We start from the raw sequence: 20,481 nt of genomic DNA on the forward strand, positions 1-20,481 counted from the left end.
CAGATAAAGATTAATGGGTGTCCAAGTTCAAATGCCTGACAGCGGATCTTGAAGAAGTCGCCCGTCAGAAGGCTACTCTCGCTAAAGAGCACAAATGGAGTGATATTGAAAACCTACCCAAACCCGACAAATTTGTTTTCGACACATGGAGTGCCATTCCCGAAACGTATATGAACATGAAAAAATATGCATTTGGAGTCCTGTCCATCTTTGGCTCAACATACTTAAGTGAGCAAGTTTTCTCAAGCATGAACTTCATAAAGTCCAAATATCACTCCCACCTCACACATGAGAGCCTGCAGTCCTGTGTGAAGGTCAAAGTCACATTGTACAGCCCCGACATAGAGATGATCAGCAGCGAACTTCAGGAACAGAAGTCACATTAAACAGGTGAGAACAATAGCATTTCATATGCTATTATTTTTCAGAAAAAAAAAAACACATTCATTTCGGACCCGGAGCTGATGTAGGTTTTTTTGTATGTTCAGGTGCTTCAGTTGATTCAGCACACTGAAATGGAATTTAATGTTTACTTTTTTAAAGCTGCTAAGCTACAGCTAAATGTTTTATTTATATTAAAGTGGGCTAGTTTTTATTTTAATTTTACACAGGTATAGGAAGGACCCAAATAGGCCTGCATAGTTCAGTTTAATTTATTTCAAAGTAGGCCTCCACATGCACACTGCACTTCTGTTTGTTGTATTCCGTGGTTGTAACATGTAAAATCTAAAAGAAGATTAAAACTTTTAAAAGTTTATAAGCTGTGTTATGTTTTGCGGCTCCAGACTATTTTTCTTTGGAGGAAGGGGGGGCAAAATGGCTCTTTTCATAGTGAAGGTTGCAGACCCCTGACCTAGGCCTTGACCGATCCGGTATAGAAATCTACATTTTTGCCCACATATTGATCTGGCAAAATGTTACACCAGATGCCCTTCCTGACATAACCCTCCCCATTTATCTGGCTTTGGACCAACATGAAGAAACACTGGTTTGTGCATCCTCTGTCCCTGGGTTATTTATGATCAATTTCATCACTCTTGAAAGCAAAATAATACATATTATGGATGATTCTCTTAATTTTGGTACTAAAATATGTAAAAAGGGTAGGGTGATTTACATTCAATATTAAATGCACGTGAGCATGGTCAGCTACATATATTCACTCGTGATGTAAATGCCTCTGATTCACCAGTGTCTGTGATTGGTTACAACACTTATTTGATGTTTAAAGCACTTTGTAACTGGAAACCTGGACATTTGACAGAGTGTGAGCACTACTGTAATTAGGATGCAGTAAATGCCACTTTTTGTGATCAACTCCTGTAATTGGAGTTGATATATATATATATGATTGATTAATTGTTCATGTTTCATGAACATGCTAGTTAGTCATTTTACTGTGTGTAGTATTTTGCTTAGTCTGCAAATCTTCCTGTAATCTAATATCCTTGAGATGAGACACAGTAAATTAACAAAACCAAAAAGATACCTTCATAGATATCAAAATTGATTTTCGCGTTTGATATCTTATTGAGTCCATGCCCTGAGAAAATAGTAGTCTTGCTCCCTCCTCATTAGGTGAACCTAAAAGTTCTCAATCAGTGTAATTGCTCTTTATAGTCTGGTCTTTTATAGCACTAAGCATCTTGATTTTTAAACGTCTATTGCCAATAATAGCAATATTGTTATAATGTTCCGAATTATGAGCAACTAGATATTTTTGTAATTCATAAAGTATAGTATTATTCCATATACAGTATTATTCACTTTATTTTTGTAATGCAAACATCCATTAATGAGCCAAGGGGGTGAGGAGTTAATTTCAAATGTTGTATGTGGTTTTTTTTTTTTTTAAAGTACAAAATAACATGCACTGCAACATAAGCGTTATCAGTTTTTTTCTTTTAAATACTATTAAGTTTCTTATGACATGAAATATTTTATGCCTATAATTCCAACTGCCCTAGTTCATCTTGCTGCCCAGCTATATTATAATAAGCACTCTGTGGTGTCTTTGCCACATGTGAATTGTGACAATTTAAAGCAAACTACCAGTTGGTTCACCACTAGTAACAAAATGTCCACTACAAGGTATTCCATCTGTAAGTGAATATTAAAATATAATTGTGTTATTGTATTGATCATGTTGTGACCATAGATCTTGACAAGACCTCAGAGCTAAAACAGTTCTTTAAAAGAGCTAAATTTTAAAATGCACTCTTAGCATGTTGGTAATGTCACTTTATACAATAGATACATCTGATTATTATTTGTTACATATTATTTGTATGTGTGTGTAGATTTTTTTAATTTGAAGTTTTTTATTTGGCATATTATGGCTACAACAGCTTATCTATCAAATGTATTTTTTAAATTATATACGCATTTTGATTTGCACCTTTTTTCTTATAGAGTTTCCCTCATCTTTCCTTAAAAAATTTGCTTTTGGATTTCCTCAAAACTGGAAGGTACACTGTAAAAACTACATTAAAGAGCTTAACAGGTATATTTATTTATTAATAAACTCAATCATTCTAGGATCTTATGTAAATTGTTTTTTATCCTACTCTTTTCTGTTTTTCTGAGACAACAGAAGTCATTGCCTATTTTATTCCACCCCCAGGTCATGTTTCTTATTTTTTAAATAGCTTATGCAGCATTCAGTAGTATATATAAACATACATAGTAATCCTTAATATATTTTTACAAAGAATAATCAGTATTACCAACATAAATGCCACCGTCTTTAAATAATGTTTTTTTCTAAAGTCAACACTCTTCAGTTAAAGGAGTCAGAATAGATAGATAGATAGATAGATACTTTATTAATCCCAAGGGGAAAGAAACGGATATGGACGCAGGTACATGGCATGCCCATGGACGCAGGAGACATAGTGCGCAGGCGCTGACAGCGAGCGAAGTCTGATCCACCGAGAACGAAGGAGTCACAGCTCAAAAACGAAGGAGGTCAACTAACGTAAATAAGAAATGAGGTAACGACACAGCCACACAATAAAGAGGATTCAGCCCACTGTCCCAGAGTGAAACGGGAAATACTACGGAGTCCACAAAGGTCCACAACACACAGCATAATCAAACCCAAGATAGTACGGAAAGCGCAGGCGCCTACAACGCGCTTCTGAACCATAGCTAACCACCGCAAGCGAATTCTGATACACCACCAAAACCGAAAGAGCGCAACTAACGGAAATACGAAGTAAAGCAACGACCACAGACAATACGGAACCCTAACCGTCCACACTACACAGCATAGTCAAACCCGACATAGTACGGAAGGTGCGGGCGCCTACAACGAGGGTCTAACACACTGCAGGCAAACCCCCGAGATGGTACAGAAGCCCCAGAGATACAGACTCCACGGCATATGTGAATCACATTACAGTAATACAATAATATGAGTACTCACAGACAAAACAAACACAAGAGGCTTCAGCGTCCCGCCCCACAATCAAACCGGAGTGAGTATGGAGTCCCCAAACGTCCACAAAACACAGCAAAGTTAAACCCGAGAGAGTACAGAGGGCGCATGCGCCTACAGCGACAACCACATAAAACACACACACGGCACCGGAGGTATAATATTAATAAACGAACGCTCCGTATTACACGGACAGAATCCCCAAACGTCCAGAGTACACAGCATATATGATGGAGGAATACGAAACCGTACACGTCCACGCTACACAGCATAGTCAGACCCGACATAGTACAGAAGGTGCAGGCGCCTACAAAGCACTTCTAAAACACCGCAAGCAAACACCCAGGATAGTACAGACGCCCCAAAGATCCGGACTCCACGGCATATGTGAATCACATTACAGTAATACAATATTATAAATACTCACGGAGGTAACACACACGAGGCCTCGGCGTCCCGCCCCACAGTCAAACCAGAGAAAGTACGGAGGCCCCAAACGTCCAAACCCGACATAATACGGAGGACGCGTGCGCCTACACCGACAACCACAAAGAACACACACACGACACCACAGGTATAATATGAATAAATGAACGCTCCGTATTATACGGACAGAATCGCCAAACGTCCACACTACACAGCATATGTTAAGCACATTACAGTGATACATTATTAATGGTTGCTAACAATACTGTTCACTTAGACGACGCCAATCTCCCATTACAGCTGCATTTGCCATGACAATCAACAAATCCCAAGGACAGACCATGGACACAGTCAGCCTTTACCTCTCTGAGCCTGTATTTAGACATGGACAACTTTATGTTGCCATCTCAAGAGTTCGGCATTCATGTAACGTTGACGTTAAGAGTATAATAACCACTCCAATATATCTCATGCATAGATCTGCACATCTATACCTACATAACATAACAATTACACTGCTATTGTCATTTACATATCTTACATAGACCTACAGATATCGTGGCACTGAACATAATACATATGTAACAATTACCAAGACAGACAATAATCTCTATCGGATGTATTTCGTGTTACCCATGACCAGGGGTTGGCGAGCGAAGCCCCCTAGTAGATAGATAGATAGATAGATAGATTCTTTAATCCCAAGGGGAAATTCACAAATTTAAATAGAATTGTGCCTACTCTACAACACATTTCTTGCTGCAAAAGGCTTCAAGCTGTGAATATGTTTATTCACTGAAATGTATTGTATTTTTTGTTTTTGTGATATTCCAAGTATCGAAAAATGGTATAATTGGTGCTTAGCTGTCCGTTTTGTTGAAAGGTGTGTGTGTGTGTGTGTATATATATATATATATATATATATATATATATATATCCATATTACTAACCGAGAATGCTAAACCGGATGATGGACGCAGGCACATCCGGCAATGGGCCGTAGCTGCAAAAAGACGTACTGCGCAGGCGCAAAAAGAGTCCGCGAGAGTCGGCTGAGGAGCCGAGAAAGGCGGACAAAAGAGGGCGAGAGAGGCGGATGAGGGGCCGCGAGAGGCGGACAAGACCACAGAAAAAAGGAGTGAGCACAGGGAAAATGGAGAAATGAGGAAACGCAGGCAAAGCACGAAACACATTGCACACGAGACTAGACCCAAAAAAAAAAAAAAAGAGGCTCGCGCACAACAGCAAGGCACCCCCCCCCCCCTACAGGCACCGGACGGGACACACACCAAGAGGGGGATTCAACAAGCCCATGGAACACAAAAAAAAGAACACAAAACCACCCCACAGACCCTACAAGCAAGGGACGGGACACACACAAACAGGGGGATTCAACAAGACACAGGAACACAAAAAGAAAGAAGACGCTCGCGCGACAACAATCCTCCACCCCCCCCCCCCACACACACACACACACATCCATAAGAAGTGACACCCAAAGCCACATATTCTAAAGTGAACATCAACACCTTCACACTAGACAGCATAGGTGTCAGCATCGGTGGATCTCCTTACAATAAAGCACTATTAACCGTTCAACTGCAGAAAAGGAAACATATTAACAGTGACTGCGATCCTCCTTATTACTTATCCATATTTCGCATGCTGAGAAAGAAACAAGTCATGAATACACGCTCACGGGTACAAAACGAAAAGGAAAGGATAACAGGAACAAACACACGAACACGAAAGAAACAACAAAATAGACGGCTATGCAGCATAGGTGGATCTCATTACAATAAGGCACTATTAACCGTTCAACCGCAGAAAAGGCTCCATATTAACAGTGAGTGCAATACTCCTTATTACTTATCCATATTTCTAAAAGAAAAAATGACTCGACTCCAAAAACGCAAAGCTCAACTAAAGCTTCTAACTAACGATGTACCTAAAAGTAAAAACTTTATGAACTGCATTACATCCTACAATAGTTCATTTAATATGCACAAATCTACATCCTAGATCCACATGACACAAACTATCAATCAAAGTGCTGCATCGCAACAGGCACGGATTCAAAACGAAACACCTCCCGTCTCAGACATACGTTAATGGCAGCGAAGGCAACAACGGGCTTCTCACACAGCACAGGCAAATCGATTACAGCTCCAAAACAACACGTCCCAAATACTACACATGCAACAACGCGCCTCTCAAACGGCACAAGCAAAACATACACCAGGAAAATTCATTCGGATTAATGAATGTCATTTGCAATCATTGTCATTCAGTTCACTTCCCTGAAGAAACAACTGGCAATACAAGTTATACATTTACACGTTGTTGTCAAAAGGGTCAAATTAGACTGCCTTCTTTACATTCATATACTGAATATCTACAGAAGCTTATAACTGACGATGTACCTGAAAGTGAAATCTTTATCAACTACATTAGATCCTACAAATCGGAATCCACTATGAACATTAGCGGTGGCACTGCACGTGACCTCCGTCTTGAAAAAATGTTGTTTATTGATGAATGTTCAATGGCATGAACAAACGTTTATGAATAATAATATTCGATTTGGAGGAAAGGTACTTTTATGAGGAAGAGATTTTAGACAGTGATTAGCTATTCTTCCAGATGCCATGCACTCAGCTATTGTTCAGTGCACCTTAAAATACGCAGACAATTGGCATTGCTTTCAAAAGATACAGTTAGTAAAAAAGATACGATGTCCAGAACCAGATCATAACAATTGCTTATTACAACTGAGAGATGGTACACTCACGAATACAGATGGACTTCAGCCACATATTATTACAATTCCTCAAGCCTTTATCTGCGACGACTTAGTTACAGAGAGATTTGGAACAGCAATCTCATTAGACCAAATGCCCCTTTTAACACAACGCACTATATATCTATCTATCTATCTATTATGTCCAAAAAATATTAATGTGGAAAACATAAATACCCAAGTCATTCCATTACTTCCTGGAAAGACACAACTCTTTCTAAGCTCTGACAAACTTGACTCTGATCATAACAATAACCATCTTCATTGACCTTACAAGTTCTGAGCTGGAATTACCTTTTACACTTAAACGGCGTGTACAAAGAAATTTTCCAATAAACCTTTCAACTGTACCACACACTTTATTGTTTGCTTTCTATTTGCATCATCTACACCTTCACACTATTCTATATCTCATTCATACATCACGCTCTTTGTCATTCCCAACACCAGGGGTTGGCGAGCGAAGCGAGCAGGGGGCGGAGCCCCCTAGTATATATATATATATAATGCACTCTGTCCACTAACACAAACAACTGAAAAAGAGACAACAAACCCTTAGTGGAGTCTTATACCCACTTTAAAAGATTTGAAGTAATGGTAATCATGTAAACAGCTCTTGAAGCAGAAATGTTGTAAACAAATGGGACACAGCATTGATCATGGAACTCCATATTGTTGAAATACCTTTCACAAAAACATAATATGTAGGCATATGCATTCTCTAAGTACTCAAAATGTGTACAGGATTGGCAGTGGGTAGAAATTAGTATCTTATTAAAGAAAGAAACATCATCAATTCAGCAATCAGACAGGAGAAAAGCTGTTCATTGTATCTTTTAATTACTCCTCAGCAAAATGCCTTGGAGGGAGCATTCTTTGAATGATCAGAATAGTCAGAGAAAACAAAGAATAGAGGTTCATTTTATAAACTACTGAATTTACATAAAGTGTCAATCAATGCATACATTTTACTGTAGTTGGTTCCTTGGTTTACACCCAAATGATTTATATAAAATAAAAGTTAGTTATATTCTGGTTCTTCTTATACCTTTGAGTTGTGCCACCACCCTTGAAATTTCTGTGCATATACCAATTGTCCATTCTCATTTTTAGGACAACTGCTGATTTCTTAGTCATCTCTTAGTCATCCTTCAGTACATTTTGTATATTACATCAACCTTTCTTCTAGTACATTATTTATTTGACCATCTCCGTATTTTTCCTAAACCAATTCTTATTTTTCAGTGTACATTTTGTTGTTCACTTGACCTTTATCTGGTTTTCTAGTGTGCCTGAACAGGTTTCTGACATTTATTAAGCCTTTATTCTGTATCTTTAAGATGAATGCCATGTTACCCTAAAATTATTCTTCCACAGCAGCCTCCCATGACACCTGAAATATTTTTACAAATATGGAAAAGTTGCTCCTTGTGATTGTAAGGCTGTGCTATAGGGTGGAATCTCTATTCCACTACACTGACATAGTCTTTCCCAGGGAGAATAAGAAGTTTGATGCAAAACTGTCATACAGTGAATGAGTAAGAATATTTTATTTGTTTGTGTTCATTATGTTGCTTGTACAACCAAAATAAGGTGTTTGTTTTTTTTGTTTTTTTTTGTTAGGTCTAAGTCCAAAGCGTCTAAAGGAAGTAAGGCAATAACTAAGGTTGAGTGCAAACATAATTCAGAGACAGAAAGTTTGTTCCAGAAATGTAAGAAATATTTGAAAATCTACACTATTACTGACAACCCTTAATTAACTTTTTAAATTTTGTTTGACAGTTTTGTGTTTGAGATATTTTTAAGCAGTGTTTACTGCTGCTTTCTTTTAATGTTGTGTACAGTATGTTAACCTACAATGACGTCGTAATGCTTTTCTTACTAAGCTTCTAAATTTCTATTTTTCTTCTTCAAATAGCTGTTCAATCTCCTAATGCCACATTTTCACTGGAGACAATGAAAATAACCCGTAGTGGTAGACGAATCAAACCTCCACTTGAATATTGGAGAGGACAGAGGATGATAATTGACAGAGACTTTAATGTAAGATTGGATAACGGCCATGTCAATTATTTAAATAAGGAAGAAACTCAAGATGTATGTATTTTTCTCTTTTTACATTCAGTTTGATTGTTGTGATTGTCTTAACCTTTTATAATGACAAATTTAGGTAATTTGTGAAAAAGGATGCAAGACATTTTGAGAGAAAATGCATCAATCACATTTCTAAGGAGTTAGATGAAGATTTCAAATATTCTGAGATATTTTACCATCTTTTTTATTTGAATTTATTTTTCGTTTGTTTGTTTCAGCATTCCTGATAATTATTGTTGGTGTATCACCACAAGCATATTTTTAGCCTTTGCTGCACTGTGACGATTATTACCAGAGAGGTCAGAAATAGCTTAGAGTCTTGCGAAAAATATGTGCTGGCACTGCAATTTGCCACATCATTATTAATATGCCATATCGTTAATAAATTTGTGAATGAGTCCTAAAGAATTTCTATTAGTGCATCTAAATTAATTAAATGTGGCCTTTCCAGATTTGTACACTTTTTATATATAAACCCACTGTGCTTCTCTGCAGGTGTTGATCAGCGAATTTCGGCGAAGTGTTATTCACAGCAGATTTGCTGCGTTTGCCCTTGTTCATCGAATTATTTACTGATAATTTGGCTGGTTTAGGAGAATTTTTTTTATTTTCCTCCATGCCCCATAATGCTTGGCAAGGCCAATGTGACATCCCCCGGAGCTGTAACAGCTAATGGTTAGTGGCCGAACAGATAAGTAAATAATGCAGATTCTCAAAATTTTATTTTTATGAAACATATACATCATAAATAACTAGTTATTTGTTTATCAAATGTGCAGGTCGATCTATGAGTTCCACGTCAGTATAAGTGGAGGTGTATGCCCTATGCACGTGTAATTAGTGACATGGAGATAAAAAAACAAATATTGAAGGAGTCTGGTGCTCCCCCAAACACAAGAGACTCTGCAATAATAACAAAAGGTTTATTACTATTTACAAGACGTTTCTATCTTTGTCATAGCAGAAAAAGTGCAAAGAATCAGCACAGGCAGTTTGGAGAGCCTTCAGTGCAACTTCAAAAAATAGAACAAGCCAGCAGCTTCAATCATGGCACACCAATTTGAATTTATATTTTTATGACTTTTGACTATGATGTCAGCATTTCCACTTTGTTTTGATGAAATATATGATTGCGCATCTGTTAACTGTGTTTCTTTGATCTCACAGAGGCACGGTGATGTACAACAACAACATTTATTTATATAGCACATTTTAATACAAATGATGTAGCTCAAAGTGTTTTACATGATGAAAAAAGACAAAATATATAAAAAAATAAAATTAGGCAATACTAATTAACATAGAATAAAAGTAAAGTCAGATGGCTAGGGAGAACAGATAAAAACAAAAAAAACTAGACTGCTGAAGAAAAAATAAAATCTGCAGGGGTTCCGAGGCCACGAGACTGCCCAGCCCCCTCTGGGCATTCTACCTAACATAAATGACCTCAATTAGTCCTCATGGTATTCAGGGTTCACATGGAAGAACTTGATGATGATGGTGTAGTGGTTGGCACTGCTGCCTCTCAGCTCAGGTCACTTTTTTGGCTACAGTAATTGGTCCAGTATAGTTGGCAGATGTTTCCCTGGCAGTCAGGCACATTTGAAAAATAATTGCACCATTAAAATCCAGTCAAATCTATTTCAGTTAGTCCTTCCCCATTGACTTCAATGCATTTCGCAGAGTTTGGCGATATTTGCAAAAACTGATTTCTCCAAACTTGAGGCGAAGTGAACAAAGTGGAATTCGCTCATCACTACTGGTGTTCTGTGGATTCTCAGTGGGATCTTGATGTTAATATACCACAGGGAACTGTCAAAGTGTGAACATATCCTCAATAGAACTTTATTTCTAATACAAATGACAAACAGATGCATTCTTTTTAAACAACATTAGATAACATGCTGAAATACAAGGAAAGCACAGGTGTATTAACTCTTCGTAAAAGGGCATGTTTCTACTTTACTGTAAACAGCTAAATTTTCCTGTGACGCAAATAAATTATTCTCTCTCTGTCTCTATGTGTATGTGTGTATGTATATGTGCATATATATATATATATATATATATATATATATATATATATATATATACAGTAATCCCTCGCTATATCGCGCTTCACCTTTCGCGGCTTCACTCTATCACGGATTTTTATATGTAAGCATATTTAAATATATATCGCGGATTTTTTGCTGGTTCGCGGATTTCTGCGGACAATGGGGTCTTTTAATTTCTGGTACATGCTTCCTCAGTTGGTTTGCCCAGTTGATTTCATACAAGGGACGCTATTGGCAGATGGCTGAGAAGCTACCCAACTTACTTTTCTCTCTCTCTCTCTTGCGCTGACTTTCTCTGATCCTGACGTAGGGGGATTGAGCAGGGGGGGCTGTTCACACACCTAGACGATACGGACGCTCGTCTAAAAATGCTGAAAGATTATCTTCACGTTGCTACCTTCTGTGCAGCTGCTTCGTGAAGCGACATGCTGCACGGTGCTTCGCATACTTAAAAGCACGAAGGGCACATATTGATTTTCGATTGTTTGTTTTTCTCTGTCTCTCTTCTCTCTCTCTCTCTTTCTCTGCTCCTGACGGAGGGGGTGTGAGCTGCTGCCTTCAACAGCTTTGTGCCGCGGTGCTTCGCATACTTAAAAGCCAAACAGCCCTATTGATTTGTTTGCTTTTCTCTATCTCTCTGACAGTCACTGCTCCTGACGCGCACTCCTTTGAAGAGGAAGATATGTTTGCATTCTTTTAATTGTGAGACGGAACTGTCATCTCTGTCTTGTCATGGAGCACAGTTTAAACTTTTGAAAAAGAGACAAATGTTTGTTTTGCAGTGTTTGAATAACGTTCCTGTCTCTCTACAACCTCCTGTGTTTCTGTGCAAATCTGTGACCCAAGCATGACAATATAAAAATAACCATATAAACATATGGTTTCTACTTCGCGGATTTTTCTTATTTCTCGGGTGGCTCTGGAACGCAACCCCCGCGATGGAGGAGGGATTACTATATATATATATATATATATATATATATATATATATATATATATATATATATATATATATATATATATATACATATATACACACACACATACAGGTGCTGTCATAAAATTACAATATCATGACAAAGTTGATTTATTTCAGTAATTCCATTCAAAAAGTGAAACTTGTATATTAGATTCATTCATTACACACAGACTGATGTATTTCAAATGTTTATTTCTTTTAATGCTGATGATTATAACTGACAACTAATGAAAGTCACAAATTCAGTATCTCGGAAAATTAGAAAAAAAAAGGATTTTTAGAAATGTTGGCCAACTGAAAGGTATGAACATGAAAAGTATGAGCATGTATAGCACTCAATATTTAGTTGGGGCTCCTTTGGCCTGGATTACTGCAGCAATGCGGCGTGGCATGGAGTCGATCAGTCTGTGGCACTGCTCAGGTGTTATGAGAGCCCATGTTGCTCTGATAGTGACCTTCAGCTCTTCTGAATTGTTGGGTCTGGCGTATTGCATCTTCCTCTTCACAATACCCCATAGATTTTCTATGGGGTTAAGGTCAGGCGAGTTTGCAGGCCAATCAACAACAGGGATACCATGGTCCTTAAACCAGGTACTGGTAGCTTTGGCACTGTGTGCAGGTGCCAGGTCCTGTTGCAAAATGAAATCTGCATCTCCATAAAGTTCGTCAGCAGCAGGAAGCATGAAGTGCTGTAAAACTTCCTGGTAGACTGCTGCGTTGACCTTGGACCTCAGAAAACACAATGGACCAACACCAGCAGATGACATGGCACCCCAAACCATCACTGACTGTGAAAACTTTACACTGGACCTCATGCAACATGGATTCTGTGCCTCTCCTCTCTTCCTCCAGACTCTGGGACCTTGATTTCCAAAGGAAATGCAAATTTACTTTCATCAGAGAACATAACTTTGGACCACTCAGCAGCAGTCCAAAGGCGAGACGCTTCTGACGCTGTCTCTTGTTCAAGAGTGGCTTGACACAAGGATTGCGACAGCTGAAACCCATGTCTTGCATACGTCTGTGCGTGGTGGTTCTTGAAGCACTGACTCCAGCAGCAGTCCACTCTTTGTGAATCTCCCCCACATTTTTGAATGGGTTTTGTTTCACAATCCTCTCCAGGGTGCAGTTATCCCTATTGCTTATACACTTTTTTCTACCACATCTTGTCCTTCCCTTCTACTCTCTATTAATGTGCTTGGACACAGAGCTCTGTGAACAGCCAGCCTCTTTAGCAATGACCTTTTGTGTCTTGCCCTCCTTGTGCAAGGTGTCAGTGGTCGTCTTTTGGACATCTGTCAAGTCAGCAGTCTTCCCATGATTGTGTAGCCTACAGAACTAGACTGAGAGACCATTTAAAGGCTTTTGCAGGTGTTTTGAGTTAATTAGCTGATTAGAGTGTGGCACCAGGTGTCTTCAATATTGAACCTTTTCACAATATTCGAATTTTCTGAGATACTGAATTTGGGACATTCATTAGTTGTCAGTTATAATCATCTAAATTAAAAGAAATAAACATTTGAAATACATCAGTCTGTGTGTAATGAATGAATCTAATATACAAGTTTCACTTTTTGAATGGAATTACTGAAATAAATCAACTTTGTCATGATATTCTAATTTTATGACCAGCACCTGTATATATATGTGTATGTATATATATATGTGTATATATATATATATATGTATGTGTATATAGTATGAATAGAACTTTTTTTCATTTAAGCAACAAATTATTGGCACTGATAATAGTTTGACAAAGCTGTTACTATATATTTGAGGTGCTTGAAATTAAAATACAGAGCCAACATTATTTTGTAATGTGTAGTCAACAAGAAGTGAGCTTTTCCCAATGTTTTTCATCTCTAGTAATATTATGTGCCTTTTTAATATTAAACTAATTTTAAGCTATGTTTTCATAAGATTTATACAGAACTTAGGAAATTTGACAAATGAGAAAAGTGACCATTCAGTTCCTTAAGATTATTTAGCTAATAGCTAAGGTGTCCCAATATCTTATCCAGAAACTTCTTATAGGTTGTCATGGTTGCTGCTTCAACTGCATGTCTCTGTAGTTTGTTTCAGATTCCCACACCACTTTGTGTAAAGACATGCATCCTGGCTTCAGTCCTAAATGTTCTTCCCTTTAATTTCCACTGGTGACCTCAAGCATATGATTCACTGTCCAAATAGCTAAATGTTCAAAAGGTGAACTTGTATAATGACCAAAAATAGTATAATTTAATAAATGTGTAGCATCAGGTAAACTAAGGATATCCAAAATAGGGGTAAATTAGAAGTATATAATATATATATATAAGTATACTGTATAATGAGACAAAACTTTTAAGGGTTTATTATACTTTGGTCAGTATTCCTGCTAGATTCAGGAGATAAAATCCAGTATATTTTAAGTATAAGATTTTTAACTATACTAGGGAGCTTTGCCCCCTTCTTGCTTTGCTCTCCAACCCCTTCCCAACGCCAAGTGCTATGCACCGTTGTGAAGAGGGGGGGCTGAACGCACCCCAAGGCGACATGGTCACTCCTCCGAAAACCCTTTTTAACGGTGATACAATGGGAATCAAATAGCAGATTTTTTTATTTTTTTTTTTTTTTAAACCTCCTCTTTGCTTGATCAGCTGCTGGCTTGCTACTGATCCCGTGCCGCGTGATCTGCATTTTGTGCGGCGCTTCAAACATTTTAAAGTAAATCCCTGCCTAGCAAGGTTATTATGATTTCGCCTTTTTATATTAGTTTTTATTTCTATATTTTTTCTGACCTTACTTGGAAATTCAGTTTAGTTTTAGTTTTCCTTTGTCGTATATTTTTAGTTTTAATTTAGTTTTTATTTTACAAAGACATTTCTATTTTATTTATTTATATATATATAATAGTTTCAGTTTTAGTAATTATGGTACTGTTAGAGCTACTGTGGAGTTTAGTTTTTGTGTCACAATGAGACAGAACTGTACACTTAACAGGTTTGGATATAATATGAGTTTAATGTTAGTGGAAGCTTACTACACTACACAACACAGTTTACTATTTGGTTTTGTTTTTGTGTGATAAAAACAAGCATAATCAAAACCAGGTACTGAATATGAACAATTTTACACCATCCTCTTCTGCTTATCCGAGATCGGGTCGCGGGGGCAGCAGCTTGAGCAGAGATGCCCAGACTTCCCTCTCCCTGGCCACTTCTTGTAGCTCTTCCGGGAGAATCCCAAGGCGTTCCCAGGCCAGCCAAGAGACATAGTCCCTCCAGCGTGTCCTGGGTCTTCCTTGGGGCCTCCTCCCGGTTAGATGTGCCTGGAACACCTCACCAGGGAGGCGCCCAGGAGGCATTCTGATCAGATGCCCAAGCCACCTCATCTGACTCCTCTCGATGCAGAGGAGCAGCAGCTCTACTCTGAGCCCCTCCCGGATGACTGAGCTTCTCACCCTATCTTTAAGGGAAAGCCCAGACACCCTGCGGAGGAAACTCATTTCAGCCGCTTGTATTCACGATCTCGTTCTTTCGGTCACTACCCATAGCTCATGACCATAGGTGAGGGTAGGAACATAGATCGACTGGTAAATTGAGAGCTTCGCCTTGCGGCTCAGCTCCTTTTTCACCACGACAGACTGATGCAGAGCCCGCATTACTGCGGATGCCACACCGATCCGCCTGACGATCTCACGCTCCATTCTTCCCTCACTCGTGAACAAGACCCCGAGATACTTGAACTCCTCCACTTGGGGCAGGATCTCGCTTCCAACCCTGAGAGGGCACTCCACCCTTTTCCGGCTGAGGACCATGGTCTCGGATTTGGAGGTGCTGATTCCCATCCCAGCCGCTTCACACTCGGCTGCGAACCGATCTAGAGAGAGCTGAAGATCACGGCCTGATGAAGCAAACAGGACAACATCATCTGCAAAAAGCAGTGACCCAATCCTGAATCCACCAAACTGGACCCCCTCAACGCCCTGGCTGCACCTAGAAATTCTGTCCATAAAAGTTATGAACAGAATTGGTGAGAGAGGGCAGCCCTGGCAGAGTCCAACTGTCACTGGAAACGGGTTTGACTTACTGCCGGCAATGCGGACCAAGCTCTGGCACCGATCGTACAGGGATCGAACAGCCCTTATCAGGGGGTCCGGTACCCCATACTCTCGGAGTACCCCCCACAGGATTCCCCGAGGGACACGGTCGAATGCCTTTTCCAAGTCCACAAAACACATGTAGACTGGTTGGGCAAACTCCCATGCACCCTCTAGGACCCTGCTAAGGGTGTAGAGCTGGTCCACTGTTCCGCGACCAGGACGAAAACCACGTTGTTCCTCCTGAATCCGAGGCTCGACTATCCGACGGACCCTCCTCTCCAGGACCCCAGAATAGACTTTTCCAGGGAGGCTGAGGAGTGTGATCCCTCTGTAGTTGGAACACACCCTCCGGTCCCCTTTCTTAAAGAGGGGGACCACCACCCCGGTCTGCCAATCCAGAGGCACTGTCCCTGATGTCCATGCAGTGTTGCAGAGGCGTGTCAACCAAGACAGTCCTACAACATCCAGAGCCTTGAGGAACTCCGGGCGTATCTCATCCACCCCCAGTGGCCCTGCCACCAAGGAGTTTTTTGACCACCTCGGTGACCTCAGTCCCAGAGATGGGGGAGCCCCCCTTCTGAGTTTCCAGGCTCTGCTTCCACATTGGAAGGCATGTTAGTGGGATTGAAGAGGTCTTCAAAGTACTCCCCCCACCGACCCACAACGTCCCGAGTCGAGGTCAGCAGCGCACCATCACCACCATATACAGTGTTGACACTGCACTGCTTCCCCCTCCTGAGACGCCGGACAGTGGACCAGAATCTCCTCAAAGCCGTCCAAAAGTCGTTCTCCATGGCCTCCCCAAACTCCTCCCACGCCGAGTTTTTGCCTCAGCAACCACCAAAGCCGCATTCCGCTTGGCCTGCCGGTACCTATCAGCTGCCTCCAGAGTCCCACAGGACAAAAGGGTCCTGTAGGACTCCTTCTTCAGCTTGACGGCATCCCTCACCGCCGGTGTCCACCAACGGGTTCGGGGATTACCGCCACGACAGGCACCGACCACCTTACGGCCACAGCTTCGGTCAGCTGCCTCAACAATAGAGGCACAATTTTAGACAATTTTATAATTTTTAAAATATTTTCTGTCATTTGTGCTGAACAAATATGCACTGCCTGTTGGCACTTTTTTCCTTTTATTGCCCAGAATGGGCCAATTTGTAATAAAATTTAGGTGAATTTTAAGGTGTGAGGGTTTTTTTACTCTAAAGGTCTACAGCACACAACATATCCTGCTCCAACGACAAAGTGCTTATAATGAATACCTTCAATATTGCATTCAAAAATCTCAAGATACTGGGCTTTGTTATTTTCTACCAGCCATATTGATCTCTGATTCCATCTCAGGCACAAACAATTTATAGACAGAATTTTGCCACCTGCAGGCCTGAAAAAATATAAAAAATTAGAAAACAGAAACTTCTGTGTTCTGACAGGTGTGATCATGAAAATCATGGGGACTTAGAGAGAACAGGGGTCTTAGGCTTGAATCAGTGTGCAGACCTAGCTGTACTGAGGGAATCAAAGAAAAACAAGCATGTAGTGTCAAGGTTAGGGGCAGTGAGACTTGAATAGCCCATCATAAGAACAGTAAACCCATAATGAGCAGAGCAAGAGCATGTAATAGGAGTATGGGTAGGCACAAAATGACAGAGACAGCATCTGAGATTAAGAACAATATACACATTACTTAAACCTGTTTATCTAGAGCAGGATCACAGGAAACCTGGAGCCTACCCAACCAGGCTTGGATGCAAGGCAGGAGAAATCTCTGGTATGCAATATGTATGATATGGCTGATGTTAAGAACAAAAAGAATATGATACTTCAAGTATCTATTTTGAGAGAGAGAGAGAAACATTGAAAAAATGGGGACAGATATTTTAACACAATTCTGCTACCGGATTATTTTCATAATATCAGGTATTTTGAGCTGTGCATATTAACTAAAAAAGATAATAAATATAGCATAAATACAGAAACACATTAGTATGTTTAGCTTTTCACCACTTGGCAGACTCTCTTCGCCTACCTACCTGTAGTTCAGTAGAGACATTGCCAACTCAGGAATTTTACAAGGTTTGTATCACTTCGTTGTTAAACGACATTTTTAAAGCAAAAGTGATTGGTCAGCAACAATATGCTGCTCTTGTATGTTGACCTTGTCAGTCTCTCGATCAGTGCCGTTTTATTTTCAAAAATCTCTCCTAGACTTTCTCGTGTACTTAGATATGGGGATGGATATTTGAGGAATAAACCGCAAGACAATGATTATATTATGTACGTTAAAGAACCATCAACAACAAATCAAATCAAATTAATAATATATTGAACAATTATTATAAAAGTAAAGCTGAATAAATCGGACTCTGCAGCTGCATGAATAAAAAAAATAATCAAGAATGTGTTCAGGTAAAGTACCACTTCCGGTTGATGGATTTGGCAAAAACGTTAATACTAATATTCTATTTTGGTGCAACAAACACATGCCAAATTTCATTCATCTATCTAGTTGTGTTTTTGAGTTACCGTGTTTATACACACACACGTACATAGTTCCAAAAAAAAAAATATATATATTTTTTTTGGACTCATGGAGGTCTAAAACATCAAAATTAATCAAAATCTCGAGGTTGAATTTTTTTCATGATTACTATACTTTCTCTAAACTTCATATACTTTGTGTGCGAAGTGGCAGGTGAATTACTGTCAACAAAAAGCAGGCACCTGAGAAATAAACTGAAACGTTACTCACTCGTGATTTTTCTGTCGATATAGTAAAGTTTTTGTAGACCAGCACATTCAATTTCAGGAGTTTGAATTACATCTTGATATACAACAAGTGCAAAGAAAGGCGGCGCATAAATCGCTTTCTTTTCCACACGCTTTAAGCACATATTTAGCTTGCTCTTTCACTGCAAATACTGTGTGAACACCCGCCCTCCATGTTCACTGGATAAATATATGCGGGCGGCTCGTGGTGAATGACACTTCAGTTTTAGAGTTAAAAGTTAAAAGGGTTAACAACTAACAGCAAGAATATTCATTCAAAAACAAACTAAAATTATTTTAGTAAATTATTATTTTATTTCAGTTAGCCTTTCCAGCTACTTTAATAGTTTTGTTTAGTTTTAGTTTTTCAGTTCGGTTTTGCTAATTATTTTATTTCAGTTTATGAAAATGTTTTTTTAATAATAGTTTGTTTTGATTTTAGTTTTCGTTAACTATAATAACCTTGGTGCCTAGTCTCTCTTCTCCCCCAGACATCCTCAAACACTATTTGATCTCTTTTTGCTGTTCCGTTATTTCACTGAGTAATATTTTCCGCTTATTTGTGCTAATGTGATCTTTAATGTAATTTTTTTGAGACTTTCGAATTTTCCTACTTCCATTATCTGTAACCTGCTCTGCATTTGTATCACGGGACTTGTTTCCAAAGATTGTAAGTATGACGTGACTTGCCCATCTCACGGGACGTGAAAGTGTCTCTCTTCAAAAGATCACATCACGTCTCCTCGCAGGAAAAAAATCTTGTCCCAAGTTTTTTTTTTTATAATAGAGAAATACTAGCCGACACCCGCCATAGCATACGGCGGTGTAAGAATAGGAGTGGAAAATGATGAGAAAGGAATTCAGAAATCAAAAAGAAATAAATACTTCTTGAAAGACGGAGTATGCATGTAGAATTTCCGGCCAAGCAGGATTACATGTGAAAGTGATGATAAATAAATCAGGCTTTCTGAATTTACATACTATGGCCTTGGCATCCTGATAGTTTTGTTGCATGTATCTTGGACTTCCTGGAAATGTGGACGGTAATATGATCATTTTGCCTACACGTACGTTGTTATTTTCAGCGTTTGCTTGCAGTGCGTCTGACAGTCCTTAGCATTGTTCCACGCGTAGATCTTGTTGATGTAAGCTGAGTTAGTTGAGACGCGTGCCCTCTGTTTTAACATACGCATCTACGATGTACTGTTGGAATAGTTTTCCGCTGGAGTGCAAAATACTAAATGTATTCCTCATTGCTAATCTGTACGCGTAAAATTGGCATTGAGTAAGCCTTATTTGCTTGGCGGTTCTTTTATCGGGGACATGTTGTAAATCTTTGTGCCAGCCAATGTCTCCATAAGGGAATAAAAGTGGGTAAACCATAGGATCGCAATTCATATTGAGCGTGGAAATCTGTTTACAGGAGTTGCCTATGGGAGATGTAAATGTCCCTTTCGGCAGGCGGTTCGCTATCTTCTCCAACGAAAATCGCTGCAACATCAGTGTGACATGTCGGGGCATTGTATCGTCGTAAATCCTGCCTAGGGTTTTCCTTGAAAACCATTCATACAGATGCTGTTGGATTGGACTGAGTGATTTCATGCATATGTTTGTATGATTTAGCGAAGGGGTTAATGGTTCTGAGCATGGAATCTAGCTGGAGAAGTACATTTTCGCTGCATGAAGAGTTTGCTTTATTTTGTAAGCGTACTTCAGTAGCTTGCGCTGTGTCAAAAACATACAACTGTCCATATCTTGGAGAGGTAGAAGTGTTAGCGTATAGTGGAGAGATATGGTCAAAAATTTGCCCATGTATTTTACAACAGTATG

General features: G+C 39.3%; 1 protein-coding gene across 4 annotated transcripts in view; it reads left to right on the forward strand.

Moving 5' to 3' along the window:
- mis18bp1 (MIS18 binding protein 1) overlaps nucleotides 1–20,481 on the forward strand; it is a 62,379-nt gene that overhangs the window by 28,274 nt on the left and 13,624 nt on the right. For all 4 annotated transcript variants that reach the window (XM_051919906.1, XM_028821703.2, XM_051919907.1 and 1 more), the window contains 3 exons: nucleotides 2,413–2,503; nucleotides 8,289–8,377; nucleotides 8,584–8,762. In XM_051919906.1, the coding sequence (XP_051775866.1) occupies nucleotides 2,413–2,503; nucleotides 8,289–8,377; nucleotides 8,584–8,762 (359 nt within the window). The remainder of the gene's footprint in view (nucleotides 1–2,412; nucleotides 2,504–8,288; nucleotides 8,378–8,583; nucleotides 8,763–20,481) is intronic.

Source organism: Erpetoichthys calabaricus, chromosome 16 (genome assembly GCF_900747795.2).
Source record: "Erpetoichthys calabaricus chromosome 16, fErpCal1.3, whole genome shotgun sequence".
Taxonomy (NCBI): domain Eukaryota; kingdom Metazoa; phylum Chordata; class Cladistia; order Polypteriformes; family Polypteridae; genus Erpetoichthys; species Erpetoichthys calabaricus.